The sequence below is a fragment of the Cynocephalus volans genome, chromosome 6 (genome assembly GCF_027409185.1).
Source record: "Cynocephalus volans isolate mCynVol1 chromosome 6, mCynVol1.pri, whole genome shotgun sequence".
Lineage (NCBI taxonomy): Eukaryota > Metazoa > Chordata > Mammalia > Dermoptera > Cynocephalidae > Cynocephalus > Cynocephalus volans.
In genome coordinates this window covers 108663606-108689009 of record NC_084465.1, presented here as the reverse complement: position 1 = coordinate 108689009, position 25404 = coordinate 108663606, and the positions used below count along the sequence as shown (strand labels likewise).

The following is a 25404-nucleotide window of genomic DNA, read 5'->3' as shown; positions in this document are numbered from 1 at the left end:
ATATAAAATGAGAGCATGTTAAAGATTTTATTTAACACATTAACTAATGAGAGAACCAGTAAGATGTTAACGTGGTTCAAATGACCATTTGACATACAGGGATTTATATGCTGTAAGTAACAAATAATTCGCATTCCCATAAACAGTAATTGTTTGCTAAGGTATGGACAGAAAATAACTGCATTACTATCAGTTTTCTACAAGTTAACTTCTGTCTCTACAAAGTCATAAAATAGCCTAGTCAAAGATAATCAAATAAGTAGATAGTCCCTGAAGGGTCTGCTAGACACTGCTCAACATCCCACTGCAAAGACATTCAAGAATCTCTTAATTAATTATTAATGAATGAATAAAAATTCTATATATTTATGGTGTACAACATGATTTGATATATGTATACACAGTGGATAGACTAAATGAAACTAATTAACATATTTAGAAAACTCAGTTTTTCTTGACAAGTTATTTTGTAAAAGTTAAATAATACAATAACCTAGTAAAGTTATTTGTAACATAATAAGACATAAGCATCAAAACCACATACTCTTACACACTAATAAGGACAACCAACCAATAGTAAGGTGGGAAGGGTGATAACAAAAATATCTGCTCTGACAGGTCAGCTAAATTACATGCCTTGGGAGATTTGCGGTAAACCAGCAGTCATGTCCACCTGTCCTGGAAAATGTTATCATAAGATCGTTTTACCTAGAAGCAGCCATAATGGTGGCAGTAAATTTTACGTTATGTGCTTTTACCACAATAAAACTATTGAAAAATGATATATCCAACCTCACCAGCGAAATACAAATGAAATCTAACAGACTTACAAATATTCAAAAACCTGACAATACTGATACCGGGGAAATGTATAAAAAAACGCAAACCATTTTACAGGCTTTAAAAAAGCCATTTTATTACTTGGTTAGAGTGTGGTGCTGATAACACCAAGGTCAAGGGTTCGGATCCCCCTAGTGGCCAGCTGCTGGGGGGTGGGCAGGGGGGAGAAGTCATTTTAGCAGTATCTTTCAAAATTGCAAGTACACCTGCCCTCCACTCTACTTTTTCATAGATATGCTTTAATATAGGGATATTTAATACAGCAGTGTTCACACTAGCAAAAAACCAGAAAGATGGGTAATGTCTATCAACAGGGGAATAGTTAAGCAAGCTCTGATACATCTATAATCCATACAACAGACTAAATCAGTTATGTGTCTGTGAGCCTTGATAATGGAAAGAAGTTTAAGATAACCACTAAGTGGGAAAAAGCCAGTGGTCATGCAACACATATAACACAAGGTCATTTGTGTTGCTTTTTTTTTTTGGTGACTGACCAGTGAGTGGATCCAAACTCTTGACCTTGGTGTTATCAGCAGTGTGCTTTCTCAAGTGAGCTAGACGGCCAGTCCATCTTTTTCTTTTTAATGAACTTGTACACAAGATTCTTTCTAGGAAAGTGTACAAGAAGCTTTTGGCTTGATCTTGGGAAAATGAATGGAATAAGATGTTGGCTTTGTTGTTTTGAGTAACTCTTAGGCTCTGCTTGAATGGTGTTTTTGTTTGATTTTAATCGTTAGTTCTCTATATAGACTGGTTCTGGAAACAGCTCGCCTTTGAATGGTGCATGTTTTGCCGGGTACAGCTAGTTGTACTTTATTTCATTTGTTTCTAGTGTCCCTTTCTCCATTCAGAAGAGACAAGGGGTGGCTTAGAGAGGTTTTAGCATCTTTCCCACCACCTCCATTAGCACTTCCCCCCAAAGTATACATTCTAAGTGTAAAAGTGTGGCAATAGACATCAAAAGTTCCCTAGCCACCAGGACTATGTCCTTGCAGCCTAACTCTGCTGCCTCTAGTATCAAAATTCTGAGACCACCACTAACTAGACTGCGGCTCCCCTGAAGTTCAAAGCCCTGACTTAAGCATTAGTTTCTAGAGTCTAGTACTGTACTTGGCAGTTTGTAGGAACTTAATGGTTAAAGGATATGTGGATAATGTGGATGGCTGAGTGAATGAAAAGAAAAACTGACAAAACTTGGTGGTTGAAGGGCTGAGTTTTTGAGACATTGTAAGAATACACTGGAGAAATTGAGGGAAATATATAATGGAAAATTGAATGTCTTGTTCACATTATCAGCTACTGTCTTTTGGAAAGCAAACAGACGTCTTTATAGGTAAATCAAAATTATGCCTATATTCCCTATAACTTCAAATATAGGAAATGCTCCAACTGAGTTATATAAACAGGAGATATTAATCATTTTAGGAGAGTTGAACTGAGACATTAGAATCTGGAGTTAAATATAGCCACCTAAATAATTTGCCACTTTCTCTCTCCAGGACCACTATACTGAAATGATCACTATAATCAAAAGTTTATTTAGTCTTTTACAATATGTACTGATTCCTTCAGGATCCAAAAATTGATGAGGGCGTCTCATGGTTCATAAAATCCTAATTAGGAATATTGATGTTTAAATATTGAGATTAATTGTAGGCAGGGAAAACAGTAGCAATTTAAGAAAAAAAAATATATAGGGAATGCAGAACCTTCAAATATTTAATTAAATGGTGAGACTTTGCTATTGAAACCCTTAAACACCAGTGAACTGAAAATAGAGAAAGTGGTTTTGGTCAGATAAGACAGTATGACACTTAGCAACTTCTCTGTACCCTCATTTTAATCTTTCTGGAGGAGATGGAATACAATGTGATCTTTATTAAACCCTTGGACTACATTAAATACATTCAAGGCATTAAAAAATAATATCGAATGTTTGATGCTTACTACAGTCCCTAAAAAGCAAATTAAAATTTTAATACTTTCTTCAAAACAAAAATGCTGTATTCAAGTTTCTCCCACCAGATCCCATTTTGTCCATTGAATCTCCCTGGTATGGCAGATGGATTCCAGAAATTCAGCACTGACTTCCGGTGAAACATCAACTGCATACTCAACCGAGTGGGATTTACTGTAGCACTAATTTGCAGTCCTCCTCTTGGCCACTGGTAGACTACTATCAGTTTGTAGCTGTGTCAGCCAGCTAGGAGTGTGTTCCCTATACTTCTCAAGCCTTGGGACCCTAGGACTGTAATTTCAACATTTGCTCATTACAATTCAGGACTATCATCTATTTTTCAACCGTGGCCGCCTTCCACTGTCAAAAATACTGGCATACTGCTCAAGAAATTTAAGCCAGTCTGCTTTTTTCAATGTAGAGCACCTTGAGAACATATTACAGAGAAAACAGATGCCGACACAGGAATGTAAATACATGCATTACAATCAACAAGACTAAGGTACAGGTGCTGCAAAATCCTTAACTGGCTAGAGGATGGGATTATAAAACCATATGGCTGTCCCCAGAAAATTCTGTCATGTAGAGAACAGACTAACGTAATTACCTACGTGGGTCTGACCTACACAAAGCAGTAGACTTTTGAATAAGTGAAGCAAGTCTATCTGACCACCTTCCCATAGAACCTATGGAAAACAAATCAACAAAGCTAAACCCCTACAACACATTAAATGTATATTCATTTTTAGAAGCCTGAAAGGACAGGATTACAAATAATGGTGAATTTTAGAGGCTTTTGTAATTTAAAAAGTTAACATTACAACTTTTGTGCTACAAAAAAGCAAAAGCACTCTGGACTCCACTCGAGGGAGAACTACAGAGCTTTTATTCCTTCTTTCATGACTTGTTTCTGGACGAGAGGAGCTTTAAGCATGCCCCATTTCTGGCTGTTCAGGCAAGCACATTCCTGTACTACAGTGAGTCCATCACTTACTATTAGGGATGCATGCCCCAATTCAAATCCACTCAAGGGCCGAGTACCTAAAAAGTCAGTTACTGCTTCAGGTTATACTTGAAATTGTGCCAACTTTAATTAAACAGCTTACTCTCCTAAGTTTTCCATCTTAGAGTTGGCACATTTAAGTAAACCTATATGGAGCAAAGAATGATTTGGAGGAAGATGGTGAGGCCTCTGGAAGATAAATTATTTTCTTGCCTCTACTGGGCAGGATCCAATTCAGTGCCTCCACAAATGATTCCACGTTAATTTCCCTTACCATATGTATGCTAAGTCAGTGATTCATAAGCTTGGCTGACCACCACCAAGACAAACACCATCTCAGCACAAGGGCCAAGAAACCTGTATTTTTCTAAGTTCCAAAGCTGAGTCTCAGGCAATGAGCTCCTCACTGGCTTACTTTGGGAATGTTTGCACAAACCAGTGTAATGGAGCCTATGTGAATAAATGGTTTAGAGCAGATGAGGGAAAGGGCCACATCACAGACCTTCAAATGTAACCAACAAGATTCAGAATGCCAACACTGCATCTACTCAAAAGCAAATCTTATACTTTAATAATAAAAAACATCCACAGAAAAGCATGCTATTTTCCCTCTATTATATTAGTAAATACAATTAAAAAGTAGATTTTACTTCAAACCACTGGTTCTTACACCCAGGTACATACATCAGAATAACCTGTGAAGGTTTTAAAACATATTTAAGATCGAGCCTCAATTTTGGCAAAGGTTGCAACAGGGGTCAGGAACCCAGTATTTTTAAAAAGCTCTTCAGTTAGCTCTATTTCCTTCTGGTTGACTCACTGATTTTAGGTCAACTGGAGCACTCTGAGTTTTGGGGCTATTGTTTAAGGGTGTGGGGGAGCTTCTCTTGCAGATTTATTAGCATTAGCGAAGAACTTGGCCTCTGGCTTTTTTGGAGTCTTTCTTGGGTCTTTTTTTCTCCGCCTCTTCTTTGATTTTTGGCTTCTTCCCTGGGCCTTTACCTGGGGTCTCTGAAGCTGGCAAGGCCTTCCTCTTCTTCCCACGAGGTTTGTTGGGATCAGGACTCTTTTTTGGAGACCTCTTTCCTGTGGCATGTTTCTGCATCTAAGAAAAAGAATATACATCAGAATCACCTGTGATTCTGGGAGAAAAACAAACAGAAAACCTGACAATCTAACTGCAGAAGTTATTGTTTTGATTAGTTAATCCCCAGAAGGTACACCTCAGCATGATGAAATGAGAGATGGCTTTTTCCTCTGCCATGCAAATGTTTTAAAAGGTAGCTGGATTCCATTAAGGACTGTCTTACTGGTCCAGTCAGAGGAAAACCGTCTTTCCCTATGGTTCAGGAGAGGGACTCCTGGAAGCAACCCCTGGGAGGACAACAGGAAAACCCATGACCTAATCCTGACTCTTCTTCACCTTCAGTTGTAAATCCCTTGCACGTGGGTTATGGCTGAGGGTCCCCAACCCTGTGTGTAAAAACTGCAGAGCCTGTTAGAAAAAGCCACTTCCCAAAGTTATTTCAGAGGCTCTTAGAGGGCAGTGTGTCACATGCCAGGAGTCTAAGGTGTTCCAGGCAGGCCAGATGACTGCTGGTGCTGCTGATTCCAAGGACAACGTTCTAGCAATGGACTCTGCCCAATATAGAAGCAGATGATAAAGACAAAAAACAACCAACAAAACAGAACTTTTTGTTTGTTTGTTTTATTACTATGGAAAATCTGAACATAAATGAATATAAAAACAATACTCCCTAATAATCCCACCTGCCACACAGTGTTAACTATCTCTATTATTTACCTTTCTTCCATGAGTATCTATTTAAAAGCTGAGTATTACGCCCTTTTCCCAATTATTTCATTAGTATTTTCCAAGCACTATACACCCTTCCTAAACGTATTCCTGATAACTTTACAGAACTCCTACGGCGAGGATAAATGACATTTTCATTTTTGCTTCTGCACTTAACAATTCTGAAACTGCCATGGATTACTACCCTGGTAATAATTGCTAGATGGGTTCAAAGGGTGTGAACACTTCTAGGGCTCTTGCTATACATCACCCATTCAGCTATGCTCTTCTACCCTTTCCTTTCTAACACATCACCAGCTAGTCCCATTATAACAAACAGTTTACTTTTTCTAAAAGTAATTATAGAGTTTACAGTTAATGTAATGACTGCTTATATTAATTTCAAGTATATTAAAAAAACTCAATAGAACATTGGGAGCACTTTATTTTTTAAGCCTACAGCACCTAGTATTCCCAGATGGTCTCTCATCCAAGTACTAACCAGGACTGACCTTTCTTAGCTGCCAAGATCAGATAAGACTGGGCAGGTTCAGGGTGGCAAGGCTGTAAACTGGGTGAACTTTAAAAGAAATATTTTCACTAGTAGATGAAGATTTTAAGGGTTACTATTACCATAAAATACAAAAATAGGTAAACTGCAGTTAACAACCCTGAGACCGTGACATGGTCCACCAGTTGAGGCTCATGCTCCACACCCTGGTAAGGTTCTGCCCAGAGGAGCCAGTGAGTCTTCTCTGAACACATGGTGAGGGACCTATTAACCTCCCTTATTTTCAAGAGATCATCCCCCAATAATTGGATAGATATTATGAGTAAAAATATTACCAAAAAATCAAAAAATAAAACTCAGTTCCATTAAAGTAACTTCTCTGAAACCTATGACGACAGATTTCTGTTAAGAATCATTGGAAGCAGGGTACTGGAGAAGTTTTAGAGACAGGATCCAGGACCCAAGTATGCCTTGCTAAGTTTTCCAAAGTTAATTATGGAAATTAATTTACAGGTCTTGCCTTCAGTAATGGAACAATATGCCCAAATTTACACGCTGGTCTGCTTTTTAAATCCATAGGCAATGTTTCTTTGAATTATAAATATGGTAAAATCCCTTGACTCCAAGATACATAAAATGTTGTTTACTATATACATCATTCCAACATTTATAAAATAAATCACAATAACCATCTTCACAGTTCTTAGGGTGGTATTACCCTAGCATTTTTCATCATTCATCACTCAGTACAGTGACTGCCTGACACGTAGTGGCTACTGAACCGATCCACTATGAATGTTAAGTATTAATAAAATACCTCTACATTTTCTTTAGCTGGAGTGTTGCCTATTGGTACCAGTTGTGGAATTTCACCTTCGGATTTGTTTGTCACTTTCATTTGGGCCTTTACTCTGCCAGTCTTTTTCTTCTGGGACCCAGGATTCTTCACTGGAGCACCACTAATTTTAGATGACATGCCACTTTTAGTTTGGACTGATGCAGCCTTCCTAGCCTGTCGCCTTATTTTTTTGTTTTTCTTCCACCGCTGTTGTTTTTCAAGATATTTTCTTTCTTTGTGTCTTTTCTTTGCCGCCTACCAAAAGACATGACATAATTTTAGCAGAGAATACTTCTGTTGATAAATAGCATAGATTTAGCCTTGCAGTTCTGATTATTCATGAGCTCCCTGAAAGGGTCTTGACCTGTACAGAGAGAACAAACCCCATTACCAGCACTTGAACCTCAACTCCACTTTGTTTCTGACTCATAGCCAAAGATGCATTTTATAATTTTTTAAAATTATTTTTTTTTTGGTAGCTGGCCAGTACAAGGATTGAATCCTGGACCTTAGAGTTATCAGCACCACACTCTAACCAACTGAGGTAAGCGGCCAGCCAAAAGATGTATTTTAAGCAGTAAATTATATATTGGTATTTCAGAATCTGGTTATCTGAAGTATGTAGTTGGTGATTTTGTGAGAGCCAATCTCATTCATAGGTGAGTAAAGAATAATCCTCAATTGTATGGTATGGTAAGTAATCTGTATCTCAATTAAAAAAAATCCTGATCATTTTTTTCCTCGCTCAGATTGTGGTTGAAAATTAAAACAGTAAAAAATTTGCACAGCTAGGGCCGGCCTGTGGCTCACTTGAAAGAGTGTGGTGCTGATAACACCAAGGCCTTGGGTTTGGATCCCTACATAGGGATGGCCGATTAGCTCACTTGGGAGAGCGTGGTGCTGACACCACCAAGGGTTAAGATCCCCTTACCAGTAATCTTTAAAAAAAAAAAAAAAAAAATCTGCACAGCTAGAGGTCCATTTTTGTTACAGAATACTGTTAAATGAAATCTATGATAGAGTGTAAATTCCATTTTAACCAACAACTCCAACTACTTCACAATGCCCTCAACTGCATCCTCTGATAAAGGACAAAAAATTCAGACTCCCTGTTTCCAATAATAGCAGTCTATATTATTTTGGATCATCTTCCCAATGAAAACAAGAAAAAAGCAAGGAAAAATATTTTTAAAATGTTCCCCCCCCCATAAAATCACTGATGAGCTGATTATATTGTAAGAAATTTAAAATGAGAACCCACAGGGGTAAATGAGCACAGAGGCATTTTTGGCCTTAAGAGTATTTGCTGATCCCTAACTTTTGTTTTAACAGCTGTGTAGGACTGGGGAGATTGAGGGATGAAGTGGAGAGAAATCAAATCTCAGTGTCCACACCAGGTAGGGATTCTAAGAAGAAACTCTTCTCACAGTAACCCAGGACCCCAGTGAGTTGCATCCTCATGGTAAAGATAAACAGGAAGCAGAGCCCATGCAGATTTACAGCCATAGTTTGGTTTGAGTCATTAGGGGACCTCCAGCCTTGAATGTGCTTTAAGGTGGTTTTTGGCACCTCGGGGTGCCTGGCAGAAGTAAATGCAAATCCTTTGCAGGAAGGTATCTTCATCTGACACCTCAAATTATTCCTAAAATAATTTCTCAAATGCCATGATAAGGAACCAGCAGGTAGATACAATTGCCTGCAACATCAAGATTTCTACTATTTGGATTATTAGACATCTATAAAACAACTACACTTAACATGTTTAAAGAATTAACACAAACCACAAGGTTATTTATAGGTAATAGGAAACCAAAAAAAGTGACAAAGCCAACTTGAAAAAGAGCAAGAAACTTCTAGAAGTAAAAAAATAAAAATTAAAAACTCATTGGACATGATTGACATGGTTGAAGAGAATAAACAAACAGGATATCAGTCTAACAAATAGCAAAAAATTGAATATTTTCTCATTCTGGCTTCTTTTTTGAGTACCAGTAACACAGAACACCTACAAACCAAAATCAAGAGTTATCTGTTAGCCTAATATAAATTTAAATTCCACCCATCAATAACAGAGTAGTTAATAATCTAGATTTTGGTTTTCCTTTTTCTCTTAGCTCCTCTTTGCTTCTGCACAGGCCCCTTCTCAACCTAGTTATCCCTTTTAAAACAGATTAAAAATTACTATATCTAACTTATCAATAAACTCAAGACATTTCTATCTATCTTAACGTACTTTATTTATACCAATATTAACTAATCTCACATGTGAAGTGGGAACAATGAATGCAAAGACCACAGCCACTGGGAAACTAGCAAAAGACACTTGAAAAGTCAGGTAGGAACAGCAACTCATTCTCTATTCTGGGGGCCAGGTTTACATGCTTGATTATTAAGCCACTCCAGTATTTAAAATTCTACTAACTTTTTCCTTCTCGTTAGAAATGAGTTTTCTGTTGGTTTCATCCTGAATGCTGACAAATGAGGAAAAGACGGGAAGGGCAACTGATTTTTCAGTTTTCACGAACAGGAGTTTCACGCTCTCCCACTTCTGAAACAAAGAAAAGAACAGTATCATTTATACATGTTTTGTTTCTTTTAAAGGAAAGATCAATTGATGCACCTGCGAGACTGTACCTCCGGCAATTTCTCTGAAAGCTTTTTTGTGACAGCAACAATGTTTTCAACGATGTGCTCAGTCTGCATTCCAGTGTGACCCACTCGTATAGAGCTGAAATTTAACACAGTATCAAACACAAGATTTTTTAAAATATTTTCTCAAAACAAAGCACAGGCAGATAGGTGGGAACTATAATTCCATAATTCGGAAGCATTTTTTAACAAAGTAGAAATGTTAAAATCCGTGGGTTCTAAATATATTTTAAAGGAAGATTATCATCTTTCATGTTCTAGAAATTCCCTCCATCTGAAACAAGATGTCATATCACACGGAGATGATTCAAGAGCTGGCACCTAACCGTGTGAGACCAGGAGGGTCAGTGAGCAGGGCAAGAGGAGGTTCTATCTTCCTCCTGGAAAACCCACAGGTCGCCAACTCCGCAACCTGTTCTGAGGGGAACTACCTCTAGGAGGGTCACCTGCTATTTTTATAGTTCTACTGCCCCAACCCAACTGCCACCTTCGAGACTACATAGTTCCCATCCCTTGTGTAATTCAGCTAGTGTCTCCTGGCTGAAGCAGAGTGCAGACCCAAGCCAACAGGGAAACCCAGAAGGGCCCAGTGCCTAATAAAAACGCCTGAGCCTCACTCATTCTCTGCCCACATACAGACTGGGAAGCAATCATTGCCCCAAAAGGTCTATTCTGATAACTACAGCTAGGTGTCGTGGCTCCATCTAGCTCAGTATCCTGGGGAAGATTAAGTCAATGTGACAACACGGAGATACCAGACAGGCTAATTGAACAGGATGAACACTGAATTTGTTTAACAAGAAGTTAAACCAGACTGAGGATCTTCACTATATCTAGAGCTGCCATGTACAATATGGTAACCATCACCCATAGCTACGTGTGACTATTTAAATGAACTAAAATACTAGGCACTAGGCCCTTCTGGGCTTCTTCGTGGGCTTATGTCTGCACTATGCTTCAGCCAGAATACACTGGCTGTATTACACAAGGGATGAGAACTATGTAGTTCAGAAGGCAGCAGTTGGGTTGGGGCAGTAGAACTATAAAAATCACACAAAATCAAAAATTCTGTTTTCTCAGACATAGTAGCCACAATTTCAAGTGCTCAAGAGCCACATATAGCTAGCTGCTACTGTATGCGACAGCACAGATATACACTATTTCCATCACAGTAGAAAGTTCTATCCGACAGCACTGTTCTTCAGAATCGATAACTTCTAAGGAATGGATTTTAGTTTTAACAGAAGAATCTGGTTTCATTAACACTGCTTTTTAAAAAGCTTATAAAACCAGTAAATAAAACATTAGAAGAGGCACACATAAATGCCTTTTACTTACCTGCAAGAACCACTTTTAGAGATGTTCAAGACTGTTACACCTAAAGACCCATTGATTTCTTTCGATAAATTCTTGGCCTGAAGGTTTACAGACACTGGAACTCTAAAAAACACGTAAGCATTCAGAACACAATGCGTATACATGTATATATTTCATGCTGCTAAAGTCCATGCACTACTAAGAAACTTACTTCTTTCTTTGATAGAAATGTCTCCCTAAGTGTGAGGGTAAAAGCCGCCTAATTCTTGCATCAGTCAGGAAGAAGTCAAAACTCCCCAAGAGGCGGAGCTTGGCTTCATAGGCTTTATATTCCTTTTTTAAAGTTTGGAGGGGAATAATCTAGAAAACATAAAGAAGAGTAGAAATACAAAAGGAACCTGAATAAGGAAAAGAAATACTTAGGCAACAATTTGTATTTGAACTTTATGCAACCTTGTATTCAGATTTTAAAATGTCCTAGAGCCATGCCCCTCATAGTTTGGTGAAGATGTGAGCACCTAAAATGTGCCAGGCACTATGCTAAATACTGAGGACATTGAGACAAATGATAAAGCACCCAGCTGAAGAAATGTAGATCCAAGGGGTAATAAAGACAAGTACACCAACAACTACAAAACAGCAGGAGTCAGAGGCACACACAGATGCTCTAGAAGTAAAGAGGAATGACATAATCAGCAACCTTTTTTATAATCTGCAAGATATAAAAGTAACTAATGTACACATTTAGCTTTAGGTCAACAAACTCAACAGCTCCTCCATCACAGGGAAGATGGAACACACCAAGCCATTAAGAAGTAAAATGAAAAAAATAGAAGGAAAATACTAGGAAATACAGCAATGTATTACTTATCACTTCAATTGAATTAAATCTTTTAAGTGACTTGAAAATATTAACCTGCTTCCTACCTGAGAAATTGTTTTAATTCCATGCTTCTTCAAAAGCTTTTTATAGAAAAGTTCTGTCTTTTCAGGAGTTGAATTGGGTTCGTCCTTAGTAAACAAACAGATTTCTGCTAAATCTGATAGAATACCATGAGGCAAAAACCTGCAAAATACAGGAGAAGGAACCAAGAAGTAAAGCATTACTACAGACAGTATGTATGTGTATATTATATAGAATACACAATAAATTTACTTTCATTTTAATAACTTTCATTCATACCATTTAAGCAAATACTGCACCAAGGACAACATTTAAAAATACTTCTAGTTTTCAATGGTATAAAGAGATTTAAGATTCAAGTAAATCACCAGAAATACCTACAAGCCAAAATATCAGTTAACATTTGCATACAACATGAGTTAAAACATAATCAAAGACACCAAAAATACTGCATATGTCATAACTATTACTATTATACGTTGCTATGTGTTACACAAGTCTCTAATGTGCTAAAATAACCTAGTTTCATCAGGACAGTCCTGAGTCCTGGCTCAGAACTTTACCTTCCAGAAAACTCTTAGCTCCAGAAACAACAAAACTCTTAGGAGATGAAACAGAAAACATGCAGCAAACCAAAAGGGAACAGCAAACATGCACTATTATTTTAAGTCTTAAAGAAAGAAAGAAAAAAAAAAGGTTTAACTCATCTTTTAGTCCTACATGTTCTTAAGAAACATTTCCTTAGTTTAAGAGATAGCAACACACAGTAGTATAACTTGCCAAAATTAGACACTAAATGCTGAAAAGCAGGTAAATGGCAGAAATCAAGAGGTGACCAGTTGGGAAAATGTCCTAGGGAGGTAAGAAGGCTTTCCAGAAGGGGAAACTGCCTGAGCAAAGGTGCAGAATAAAGAACACAGGCAGAATATGTAGAACAATCAATAAGGCAATCTGGCTGGAGCAGGTTTGTGAAGACCAGTTAACAAAGAATCTAAAGCGTCTTTCCTATTTCCAACCATTCCACCGCCCCTATTTATGGGGAAAAAAGAAACAAGCTATCCTACACACCACTTTCTTAAGCAGAGCTGGCTTTCTGACAGTTAGGAAATCAGGGACTTGACAAGCAGGGTTGCCAGACAGAAGACAGGACATACAATTAAATTTGAGTTTCACATCAACCATGAATTATTTTTTTAGTATAAGCAGGTCCCAAATATTGCATGGGACCTACTTATTCTATGAAATTGTCTAAATTTTTACCTGCTAACTGTGGTAAATGTAGAGAGAGAGCATCTCTGATCTGAGATTCCTGGCAATAAGACTGTATAATCACAATGATTTATTTTCTACAGAAAGGAGTTTATTGCTAAGTTTTTTCTTTTTTTTTCTTTTTTTTTTTTGCAGACCAGTGCAGGGATCAAAACTTGGTGTTATCAGCTCTTTGCCAAGTTTTTAACAGTCCCTGTAAGGAATAAGTTTGGGTTCTCAGAAGTTTTAGCTTGATGTGGAAAAAATAACAGATTGTACTAAAAAATAAAAGTTGTTTAATTTATTCTACTTTTCTCTCAAACACTAGGTTTTCTTCAATTCTACAGACCGGATTAGATTAACTGTCCACAAAGTCCCCCAGAAAAATGGTGAAACTTTAAAAAATTTTTAGCCTGTCTGAATTTCTATAGCTCTTTTAGGCACAGTTTTATTGCATCTCAGATTTTTATTGTGAATTTGCAGTTTCTATTAGATACTAAGGGGTACTTGTTACAGTTACACAGAAAGAACAAGCAGACAAAAATAGCAAACGTAGAAAATCAGAACTTACAATGTGGTCCTCAGTTCTTTACTTGGAATTGTCCATAATACCACCATTAAAAACAAATTTTCATTCTCATTCAAAAGCAATCCATTATCGTTTTTCCTGGACTTGGAATGTGCCAAAAGAGCTTCCACTGCCTTTCTAATCTGCAAAGTGGAGATGCAAAAAAAGTTAAATATTTCTCAATCTAATTTAGCAGTTGCCCCCTCTCCACGCTTTCCCCCCCCTGCAACTTCTATTTTAATAGGCAACCTCCACAACCGTATCCATTAGTATTCTGCAACTTAGAGGAACAGAAGAACACGTCAAAAAAAGGTCCAAAAGTATCCGCTTCTAGCACTCGTGTGCAGAAAGGCGCCTCTTCTACATAAGAGGCTGGGCCAGACGGAATCAAGTTTCTCTTGCTCTCAAAGATGAAGGCAGTGATACCAGGAAAAGCGCAAAACAAACCGCAACAAGCATTTACTGAGTACTCCCTACGTGCCAGGCCCCTGGCCAAAGCGATTTATGTGCATTACTTCCTGTGATCCTGGAGAGCCGAGGGCAGAAGGGCCCATTTTAAGTAAGAGGTAACAGGCTTGCAAAGTTAAATGACTTGGCCGGGGCTAAGCGGTCGGGAAGCAAAGCCAGGTCAATCTCACCCCCAAACCCTAAGTTATACCTGCAATCCAATTCAAGAGAACCAAGCCGCAGGACTGGGGGAAGCAGGCGCCTCCCCGCGCACAAAAACGGACCGGCCAGCTGAGGCGCACGCCAGCAAGCGACCCCCGCAGAGCGCAGGGGGCGTCCACGGAGGCGCGGTACCCGCACCCCCGCGCCTCACGAGGGCCACGGCCACCCCGCTTACGAACCGCCCTTCCCAGGGGCCACTCGCCTGCTCTTTGTCCACATGCTCCGGTGTGGTCGAGGCCGCGGGAGTCGACGTGGAGGTCGCAGTCGTGGCTGAGGTTGACGGCAGCTTGGACACCGAGACCTCCATTTCGCCCTCTCCTCACGCAGACGCACGTGCGAAACCCCCGAGCGGGTCCTCCGTGCGCACGCGCGGGCGAGGCTGGAGCCGGAAGTCAGGGGCGAGCACCGTGCGCGTGTGCGTCATTTCCGGCAGAGCGCGGGATTCGGGCATCGGGCTTCGCGGCGTAGTGGAAGCGCGGGCGCAAGCAAACTGAGCTGGTTGTCCCGCCTGCTGAGTCTGTCTTGAGGCGGCCCTTCTCCTTCCGTGCTGTTCCCACTTTCCACGAGGCGCGGGGAGTAGCCTGGCTACGCCTCACTCTTACGCGAAAGAAATCGAGAAAGCGCCTGAGGCCGGAGAAGATCCCAGCGGGGTCCCCCGCTCTCTGTGGCCTCCGCCTTTGGGCAGGCCGCGCGGGGCCGTGGGAGGAGCGCAGAATCCTGGCTCCACCGCCCACATGTTGGATGACTTTGGGCGACGGCTCCCCCTCTCCCCATAGCTGGTGGGGATGCCGTGAAATACTAAGGCACAGGAAGCACCAGGCGCGTCGTTGTGCGGCGTGAGCGACCGAAGGCTGAGCCAGACCTATGTCTTAGGAGCTTGCGGTCTCCTAGACAGGCGGGAGGTAAGAACCAGTGCAGAAAAGCCCGGAGGCTGGCTAACGGACCCATCGGGTATGATAGGACGTCGCCCTCCCACCCCATCCATCTCTCCACAGGTAACCACTGTTACAGGTGTCTCCTGGAACCTTCCAGAGATGTTTCTAGGTATGTTTAGTAAATGTTTCCCCCTTTTTCTCCTTATGGATGTGTGGATTTAAGTTTTATCTTTAAATACATACTCAGGAATAGTAGCCTAGTTTTGTTCATTGTTTTTGCTCCTTGCTTTTCCCTCTTAATGTATCTTGGAGGATGTTCCAAGTCAGTCCATGAAGCTCTGCCTCTTTTTTAACGGCTGTATGGCATTCCACCATGCAGCTCTACTACAGTTTATTTAGGAACTTTTTGAGGAACATTCAGGATGATTCGTCTTTTTGCAACTAGTTAGGTAAAGTTTTGAGAGATGACAGAATGAAGTAGGGGACTTTCCATGTCAGTTGTTTTCAGAAAGTGCTCCTAACATGAAATGAAAGGGTGTTCTGCTGCTAATCTCTAATACCGGCCTTGTTTTTTCACCTTGCAGAGGAAATGTTTTTAAATCGTTGGTACCTGCCTCCACTCGTCTATTCTAGAATCTAATATAAGAGTAATTAGTTGTAGCACCATGTTATGAATTGTTACATTGGGCTTCGTGTACTAACGTTTTCTAGTACTCTGAAAAGAGCGTTGGGACTGTCAGATATTCTGACCCGAATTCAAGTTTGAGAACTGGACTTTTAAGGCAAGGAAACAGCATGAACTCAGGTGAAAGAGCACGGAGGTGTTGTTTGGAAGCAGTAAGTGGCTGGAGCAAGGATGCACAGAAAAGAGAAATAGGAGATGAGGCTAGAAAAGTAGGTTAAGGAATTAACTCATTATCAAGTTGAGGGTTTATACTTTGGAGAAAGCATTAAGATACAGGGTTTTTGAACTGGTGGTAGGGAAGAGAAGGTGCTGATGAATTATGCTTTAGGAAATTTGGTAATTTGGCTGTGGTATTGTGGTTTTAAATATGTCCACAAATTCTTTGATACTTCTCCCCTCAAGTGATGGAGCTTCATTCCTCTCCTCTTGAGTGTGGGCTGGGCTTAAGTGTCTTGCTTCTATCAACTAGAATATAGCAGAAGTGATAGGATGTCACTTCTGAGATTAGGCTATAAATAGACTATGGTTTCCACTTTTGGTGTTCTTTTTCTCTCAGTATCTCCCATCCTCATCACTTGTGAGGCAGCCCTGGAGAGAGAAAAGCCAGCTGCCATATTGTGAGGATACTCAAGCAACCTGCCAGCAACCACAAGTGAACTTGTGAGTGGATTCTCTCCTAGTTGAATCTTGAGATAACTGCAAACTCGTGAGAAAACCTGAGCTAGAACCATCCAGCTATGCTGCTCTCAGACTACTGACCTACAAAGGCTGAGATAATAAACGTTTGTTATCTTAAGCCATTAAATTTTGGGTAATTTGTTATCCATCAATAGATAACTAATAGAGATTTGTAGACCTCCTGCCTTCACATAAGACCTTACTCTCAACAAGTCCCACCATGAACTCATCATCTTCGCCTCAAACCTGCTCCTCCTCTTGTGTTTTCTATGTCAGTTATTGGCACCATCAAGCCGAATATGGGAGTTATCCTTAACTTTCTTCCTCATCCCCAGATATAGTCAATGATTAAGTCTTGTTTATTCCTTTTAAATATCTTTTGCATTTATCTAATTCTTTTTATCTCTGCCACCTTGTACTGCAGGCCATCATCGTTTTTTTTGTTTTTTGTTTTTTTTCTTTTCTTTCATAGATTACTGCAACAGGCTCTTGACTTGTCTTCCAGTCCCCAATTTTTGCATCTTATAGTCCATTCTTTGCTTCAGCTGGAGTGGTCTTTGTAAAATGCATATCTGATCATCAAACCTGATCATGCTTAACCATCTTCATTGGAGTAACATTGTCATTTGCCTTATACATATATATCCCAGTTTGCATCTGTTATCTGGTATCCTACCTAGTTTAACATTTGTTCTGGAAAAAGGTGTCCCAGTTTGAAAAATAAATCATATGGTCACCCTCAACAGGCTAGGCACTCTTCATCTGGTCCCTCCCTTATAACCCCCCTAACTTCATACCCTGCCACTCACACCTTCAGTCTTTAGGTCCTAGTTTCAGCTCTACAGTTTCCACTTGTCTTCATACCTTCCAACATGCTGGTACTTCCTGGAACATTACCACTTTCCCATATCACCATCCCCCATCCTTACATGTATTATATAACCCGTCTTTCTGATTTCTGCTTCAGGTTACTTCTTCTGGAAAATTCTAGCTTAGACTCTCCTCCCCTCCCACCCCAAAACATTGGTAATTTTCCAGCCATAATTTGTTCTCCCTGGTTTGAGGATAAGCTCTAAGAGGGAAGGGGAGAGCCAATTAACGGCAGGAAAACTATAAATGATATCTTCACCATTGTATTCTTATCACCTATATCTTATAAGACATAGTTAGCATTTCTTTATAATAGTCTGAGACAGGGCTTTGGAGGATGAGCATAGGAAACTATTGCAGTTTTCTAGGTATTAAGATCTGATAGTATGGTGAAAGCAGTGAAGACAAAGTACCTATAAGACTTGACCAAAACTTAGATATACAAGGAGAGAAATTCATACTGCCCCCAAATTCTTGAATCTGAATAATTGGACAAATGGGTGGTATTATTAATAGAACTTTGGAAGGAGCAGCAGATTTGGAGGGAAAAATAAGGGATTTTTTTTTTCAGTATTTTGAGTTTGAGTTTCCAGTGGTACATCTAAGTGGGTCTGGAATGTGGAAGAGAAGGAAATTTAGAAATCATCTTTACAGATGTGATGGTTAAAGCTGTGGAAATAGATGAGATTGCAAAAAGAGGTGTAGAGAAAGAAAAGGGCTGCGAGGAAACGCTCAATTACATACCGGGAGGACAAAGTGACAATAAAAGAAATAGTTGGACGTGTAAAAGAAAACCCAAGAGGATACCATGTTCCAGAAGCCATGAAGAAGTGGAAATATTTGAGGATGTGTTTACACTGTCAAATACTGAAGAAATTGAGGAGAATACATATTGATAAAAGGCCATTTTGGGGGCCGAGCCCGTGGCGCACTCGGGAGAGTGCGGCGCTGGGAGCGCAGCGACGCTCCCTCCGCGGGTTCGGATCCTGTATGGGAATGTCCGATGCACTCACTGGCTGAGTGCCCGTCACGAAAAAGACAAAAAAAAAAGCCATTTTGGGGAGACAGGTCATGGTGACTTTAAAAAAGCAATTTCAGTGTGAAAGGATTATGAGGAATGGGTGAGAAGGAAGAAAAAAGGAACATTGGTATATTTTTAATTTTTACCATTGGGGGAAATGAACTGAATGAAAGTTTTGTGTCTCAGGCAGTTTGTTATATTAGCAATTCTTATAAATATTCAGGATAACATATATAATAGCACTTATTCATTACTATACACTTATTCATTACTATATATAGCATTTATTGAATTACTTGTTAGCATGTTTGGTTTTCCCCCAGGTTGAACCTCTGCAGGGTGGTGACTTCATCTTACTCACTTTAAATCCATAGCACCCAATTCATATGTAGGTGCCTGTCCGAGTTTACAGTTTACCAGGGCAAAATAAGGTGTGGAAAGCAGGATGTGATAAATGCTGTTTAAGTGCTAAAAGGTGCTACATAGAAAGATGACTTAAAATTGAAAGAATAGCAGTAGCAAGAAGAATTCCACTCTAAAGTTAATGCTTCCCCATGCCATGGTAGTAACTATTTATTACTTTGTTTTCTCTAGTAGATTGAGTTCTTCAAGGGCCAGGGCTGGTTTAGTAATCTTTGTACATGCACAGGGCCTGCTTCTCACATAGTGAGCAAATGCTTAATGTTAGAAGAATGAATCCCATTCTGCCTTCTTTCGGCTTTGCTCCTAACTTTCCTCCTCCTATTCCAATATCTTCATTATCTCCTTCTCTTTTGATAGCTAACTTTCTGATTCATATGTGCTCTTTTTAAGAGATGGTATCATCTTTCCTTCTTTTTTAAATTAAAAAAAAAAGTTTTTGTCCTTTTGTAGTCAAGTGTCTTAAAGTGATTTCAGCTCCCCCAGTCCCTTACAGTCTGGTTCTAATCACCCTATTCCCTCTAAAGTCACCAGTGACCTGCTTTTAACCAAGTACAATAATCCTTTCTAAATTCTCATTCTTCCTGACCTTTTGTATTTGAAACCATTCTCGTGATTCAGTGACATTTTCGAGGCATTTTATTCCAGCCTAAATTTCTATGTCTGCTATTTATTAAGACCTGAGTTAGCTATTACTGAGCATTAGTTTTAAATCTGGGCCATACATCTGCAGAAATGTACTCTTTTTTTTTTCTCTGTGTCATAATATGTTATTTTATTTAACTTTTGGATTTATGCTGGAAAATATTTTTCTCCATAAATTAGTTCTTTAGAACAAACTAACCTGAAAAATTAATCCATATTATTTCATTATGTTTTACTCCAGTAGTGACGGGAAGTATTTCATTCATGAATTAAATAACTTAAAATTCTTAAAATGCTATCAGTTCTACCTTTTAAAAAAAAAAACTATTCAAACTCAGGATACTATATGAGCACACACAAGATTAATATCTATGTAAACTAGGCAGACTCTACATATTAAATTGTCTGTTTGTTCTTTATCCATTGAAAATAGTTTTGAAATCAACATAGTAATTGCTAGCCAAAATAAATGGCATAATACTTGTAAAGGAATAATATAGTCATAATAGAGGAGATTAAGTATTAACTCATCCTAAACCAAGTATAAGAATTTTTAAACATTATATGTAAAATAACATCTTGGAAAGAAATCAAAGTAATTAGAATGGACATTTCTAATAGAACAATTGCTAACTTTTATGGTATAATTTCTTTTATAGTAAACATACATTAAGTATCAGATGTTAAATGCATTTCGACATTTGAGTACCCAGGTCTCACTGAATACCATGAATACTATTAAGTTGTTTCTCTCAAAGGGTACTGAGATGTGTCTTTTTGAACTTCATTTTTTTCTTTGTAGTTGGACAGCATGGGGATCCGAACCCTTGACCTTGATGTCATCAGCACTGTGCTCTAACCAACTGAGCTAACTGGCCAGCCTCTTTGAACTTCTTGAAATTTTTTTAGTAGTTGCAAAATGTGCCCGCGTAACAAAATGGTATTAACCATTTGCAAAGTAGTATATGATTTTAAGGATCTGATAAGTAATAATACAACTACCTGCAAAGAATGTTTGAATATGTTGCTGGATAGTAAATAAGTTTAAGAAACTATACACTTGATAATGGAACTTAAATTCTAGTTACTTCCAAATAAGTATTTGCTAGAATTAACTAGTAAACCTAGAAAACTATTAGCTCTACCAAGTCAGAGTAGTTACAAATGGCAGAGTAACAAAAGAAATACCATATAGTCAATTATCCATGATATGTATTATTTAAAAGCAATTTAAAAATTTTATGTTACTGTCCTCAGAACACTCAGTGTATTCCTGGTAATGAAATCTGCTAGGTGATAACCTAGGCATAATGGAATCAAGTGGTGAAACAATATTGCTCAAATATGGAATGTGACATCTTAAGGAAGATATGAAGAATGTGGTCTTTTTGGTCAAAAATATCTGAGTCTGAATCCCAACTCCATGATTTATTAGTTAATCTCCCAAGCCTCAATGTCTTCAACCATAAAATGAAGCTAGTTCTCCATAGGACTTGCCAAGAGAATACATATATCCACATAGTGCCTGGTACCTATGTAATAGTACAAGGTTAGTTCTTCTGCCTTTTGCTGAGAACAATTTAAGCATTTAAAATGGATTGGAGAATGAAACCATGTGTTTTATGGGCTAAAAGAGGGCAGGAGGCAATGTACTTGCACTCAAACGGAATAAATGGCTGATTAGTCAAGAAATTGATATTAGGTTCTGATTTTTTTTTTTAATGGCCGGGGAAGAGAAACAAGGGAACGATGAGATTACGAGAAAAAAATGTAAAGATTTTCAATAGAAAACTCAACTTTATCAACATAAATTTGTTGTTTATCTTTAACTCTGTGTCCCTATACAAGCTATGTGCCCTGTACAAGCATATCATGTTGCTGCTAAATATTATAGTGTACACTGACCCACACTTGATACATGATTAAGACTATTTTTTAATCCAGCCAACTTTAATTTAGAAAAGTTATATTCCCTGAGGAATGTTATATTAAGGTCTTAATTCTTAAGTGATTTCTACATTTTATAAAAAGCTTTTTTTTCGGGGGGGGGGGCAGCTGGCATGTATGGGGATCCAAATCCTTGACCTTGGTGTTATAACACCACACTTTAACCATCTTGAGCTAACCGATCAGCCCTATTGCTACATTTTTTGCAAAACAGGTTTACTTTATCCCTACCATTGGTTTCTTTTATCATTGAAGATAAGCAGCTGACAACTTGCAGAACTGTGTTCTTTTAACCAGTACTAGTATATAACTGGTGAATGTTATGACAGTTCAAAGTACATCTTTAATTAGGAAGGTTTTTTGCTTTTTGCTTTTTTTTCTTTTTGGTGGCTGGTCACTATGAGGATTTGAACCCTTGATTTTGGTGTTACCACACCATGCTCTACTCAACTAAGTTAACCAGCCAGCCCCGGAAGGTTTTTAATAGCCACTGTAAAGTGTTGTTCTAGGTTATCAAAAAGGGGTCAATAAAAAGGAATTCTAAAAAAGAAGTTATTCATGCGCATACTTTAATAAGTCCACCAAAATATAAAAAAAAAGGACTTAATCCTGAGGTTTTTGTTAATTTAGGTACAAGTCAGGTTGGTTCTATAAATTTGCCCTCGCAACGTGAAAGTGTGATAGGGACGATCTAGTTGTACAACTGACCGGTCATTTTAAAGTGACACATCCAAGGGAATGCAGGGATGAAAGCTTTTATGATTGGCTGGCCAGTTAGCTCACTTGGTTAGAGCTTGGTGCTGATAACATCAAGGTCAACAGTTTGGATCCCCCTAATCAGCCAGCCACCAAAAAAAAAAAAAAAAAAATTGGACAGGGAGTTCATTATTTCACCTCCTTTTGGGATCACTAAATAAATCATGTTTCTGTTTGGTAAATTTTATAAAAGTAGTAGATAAAGAGGTAAAACATTTCTCTCTGATTTTACTTCCTTGCATTTCTAATGATGATTCAAAAGAAAGCTGTTTCTATATGCAACCAACATGACAAAGAATCCTAATTGAAAAACAAAATTAAATCTCCCTTCAAGAATAGGTTATTTTTATTGCGGGATATTCATAAAATGGAATTTTACTCAGCAATAGAAAAGAACGAGCTACTGACACACAGAACATGGGTTAAGATGCTGCACAGAAGACATAAAATTGAGTACATCTCTATGATTTCATTCATGTGGAGTTCAAAAACAGGTAAAACTAATTTATGGCAAAATAGTGGTTGCCTTGGCAGGAGGGTACTGAATGGAACCTGGCAAAGGAGAACTTTCTGGGGTGGTGCAAATGTTCTTTATGTTTTGGGGGGTGTTTAGAGTTGTGTACACTAGACAAACTCATTGTAAACCTCAGATCTGTGCATTTCATTGTATGAAAACTTTAATTAAAAAAAGTCGTCTTTGTTTACAAGTTCTGTCTGCTGGAACTTTTTTACAAATCATAATTACTCCTAAGAATCTAATTTTAAGATTCCTTTCTTATCCTAAAACCTAAGTGTATTTGCCAGTGATGTAGATTGATAAAGGTGGTGATGTAGATTGCTTTTGTTCTAAGTAACTTCTTGTAGTTTAAAGACACACACACACAGTCCTTTGGGAGTACTGTACTCTTGTCCAGGTAAGTGGGGTGAAATTGCCATACAAAATTTTAACCTAAATATAATTATAAGGAAGGATGTAAAACAAAGTTAAATATAGCATTTTTCCATTATGCCCTCTCTAGCCAAATTATTTTACCAGTAGACTTACTTTAGCAGTGGCCTGACTTCACTAAGCTGAAACTAGAGAATAGAACTTTTAGTGAAAATATTTAAACATGCAAATTGTCTGTATAAATCATAATATTTTAACTTCTTACTGCTTCTGTATGTATTTGGGCATGATCATCGTTTCCATTGGAGTGAAACGTTAAGGGATCAAATATGGGCAATGGGATGAGTTAAGAAAATGGTGCAGCTAACATTTAATGTCGGGCTGGCGAGTTAGCTCGGTTGGTTAGAGTGCAGTGTTATAACACCAATGTCCAAGGGTTCAGATCCCTTTTACTGGCCAGCTGCCAAAAACATTAAATGTCACTCAATGCACACTGAGAGGTAAATTTTTTTGCCTAATTTTTAAAGGAAGGATCATATCACAAACAATTGAAAAATAAAAAAGCACACTTGCCAGCTAGAGGATTTTTCTTGCTGTAGGGTTATCTGTAGCAGAAAACAGGAAAAGAGTATTTCATGAAAGTAATTTAGGTGCACAAAGCCTTCAGAAAAAATTTGAAGGAAAGATATAGTCACAATAACAGGGAAAATTTCTCTTTTCAGACCAACATGTTGAGTTAGCTTTCCTGAGGACAAATTATTCTTTTAAGGTCCTTTTAAATTTGGAAAACTTTAAAATTCTGCTACTATTTGGTCTTTATTGTAGATTGAGACACACAGTCCTTCACTACAAAGCTACAGCATCCAAGGTATTGTTATTTTTCTGCTTTAAGATGTATCAATAGAAAGTGGCTGAGTATCTGAAACTAGTTCCATGTGCCATGAAGTATTAAATCCTTTATTGTTAAGTCTTCTACCTACTGCAACACAGTGCCTATGTGTGTTGCCTAAAGACAACATTTAGGAAAGTTGTTCTTTCAACAAAGAACATAAAGTACATATGTTTGATGGGCAGCATTGGAGACCTAATCATTTAAGAGTAGAAAAGCATGGCTGGGCTGGCCCGTGGCTCACTGGGGAGAGTTTGGTGCTGATAACACCAAGGCCATGGGTTCAGATCCCATATAGAGATGGCCAGTTTGCTCACTTGGAGGTGGTGCTGACAACACCAAGTCAAGGGTTAAGATCCCCTTACTGGTCATCTTTAAAACAAAGAGAGAGAAAGAAAAAGAAAAGTATGGCTAATTACTAGGAAACTTCATAAAAGCTATTTTTAGAACTTTTATAATATGAACCCATTTTAATAGCAGTCTTGCTCACAAGTGTTGTTTAAGCTAAGACTGGTTTAATGCCAAATATCTGTACTAGAGACTGATTACCAAAACTCAAGTGATTCATTTCACCTAAAGACAATTTAAGCAGGAACTCATTCTAGCTCACAGAATAAAAGATGAGTATACTCATACAGGGACGTATTGCTGCCGTTCAGTTAACCACTGTATGCTGCCTCAATTTATCATTAATTTCTTCTTGTGCTTATACATTAAATAAAGAAGAGCAAGTACTATTTGGTCTTTTGATCTGTATTAAAAATCCTGAATGTAGAGGTTCATAGTTCTGACAGAATAATCATTGATGTTTCCCCAACTCTACTGTTCACATAAAACCACCACACAGATTACAAAAAGACAAATCCTTGAAAAGGGAAGATGACAATTTTTATTGTTATTACAAAAGCAAATTTAACTTCAGTCATTTGAATAATTGCAATAGCAGACTAAGGGCTTAATCCTCACACAGGCACCAAGTCAGGCACAGTAGGTAGCTACAAATCATAAGAAAAAGGTTTCTTTCCTACCTAGAGCACTCTTTCATGCTTTGGAATTAGGTTAAACAACTCAGCAAACCTAATAGTTCCCTTTAGTCCTCTCTATTTTTTTAAAAGATGAGATCTAGGTATTAACCTGCTGTCTAGTGAAATCTAGTCACTAAATCCTGGCCTGAGAGCCAGCCACATTTCCTTTAGAACAGAAGAAACTAGTTAACTAAGGTGTGTACATTTCTGAGAGCCCAATGTGTGAGTCCTTAAAATGCAGACCTTGCAGGCTCAGACCTGTTTCTCCTAATGCATGTGGAGGAAAGGGAGGCGAGGACGATCACCTGAGGAGTGCAAGAGCTCCAGCTCCAGCACAAACACTCTGCCCCGGGCAGCAGGAAAGGAGGTAGCAAGGACTTGGGCTGACATCTGAAGCACTCA

At 38.5% G+C, this 25404-nt stretch overlaps 1 protein-coding gene across 1 annotated transcript; it reads right to left on the bottom strand.

The window, feature by feature from the left end:
• Positions 1 to 40: 40 nt before the first annotated feature.
• RSL1D1 (ribosomal L1 domain containing 1) lies at positions 41 to 14656 on the bottom strand. The gene is given in 10 exon segments (XM_063100185.1): positions 41 to 4764; positions 4766 to 4908; positions 6927 to 7202; positions 9370 to 9495; positions 9582 to 9675; positions 10935 to 11036; positions 11125 to 11273; positions 11841 to 11979; positions 13637 to 13776; positions 14505 to 14656. Coding segments are annotated over 10 exon segments (1371 nt in total). The 5' UTR covers positions 14610 to 14656; the 3' UTR covers positions 41 to 4667.
• Positions 14657 to 25404: the final 10748 nt, after the last annotated feature.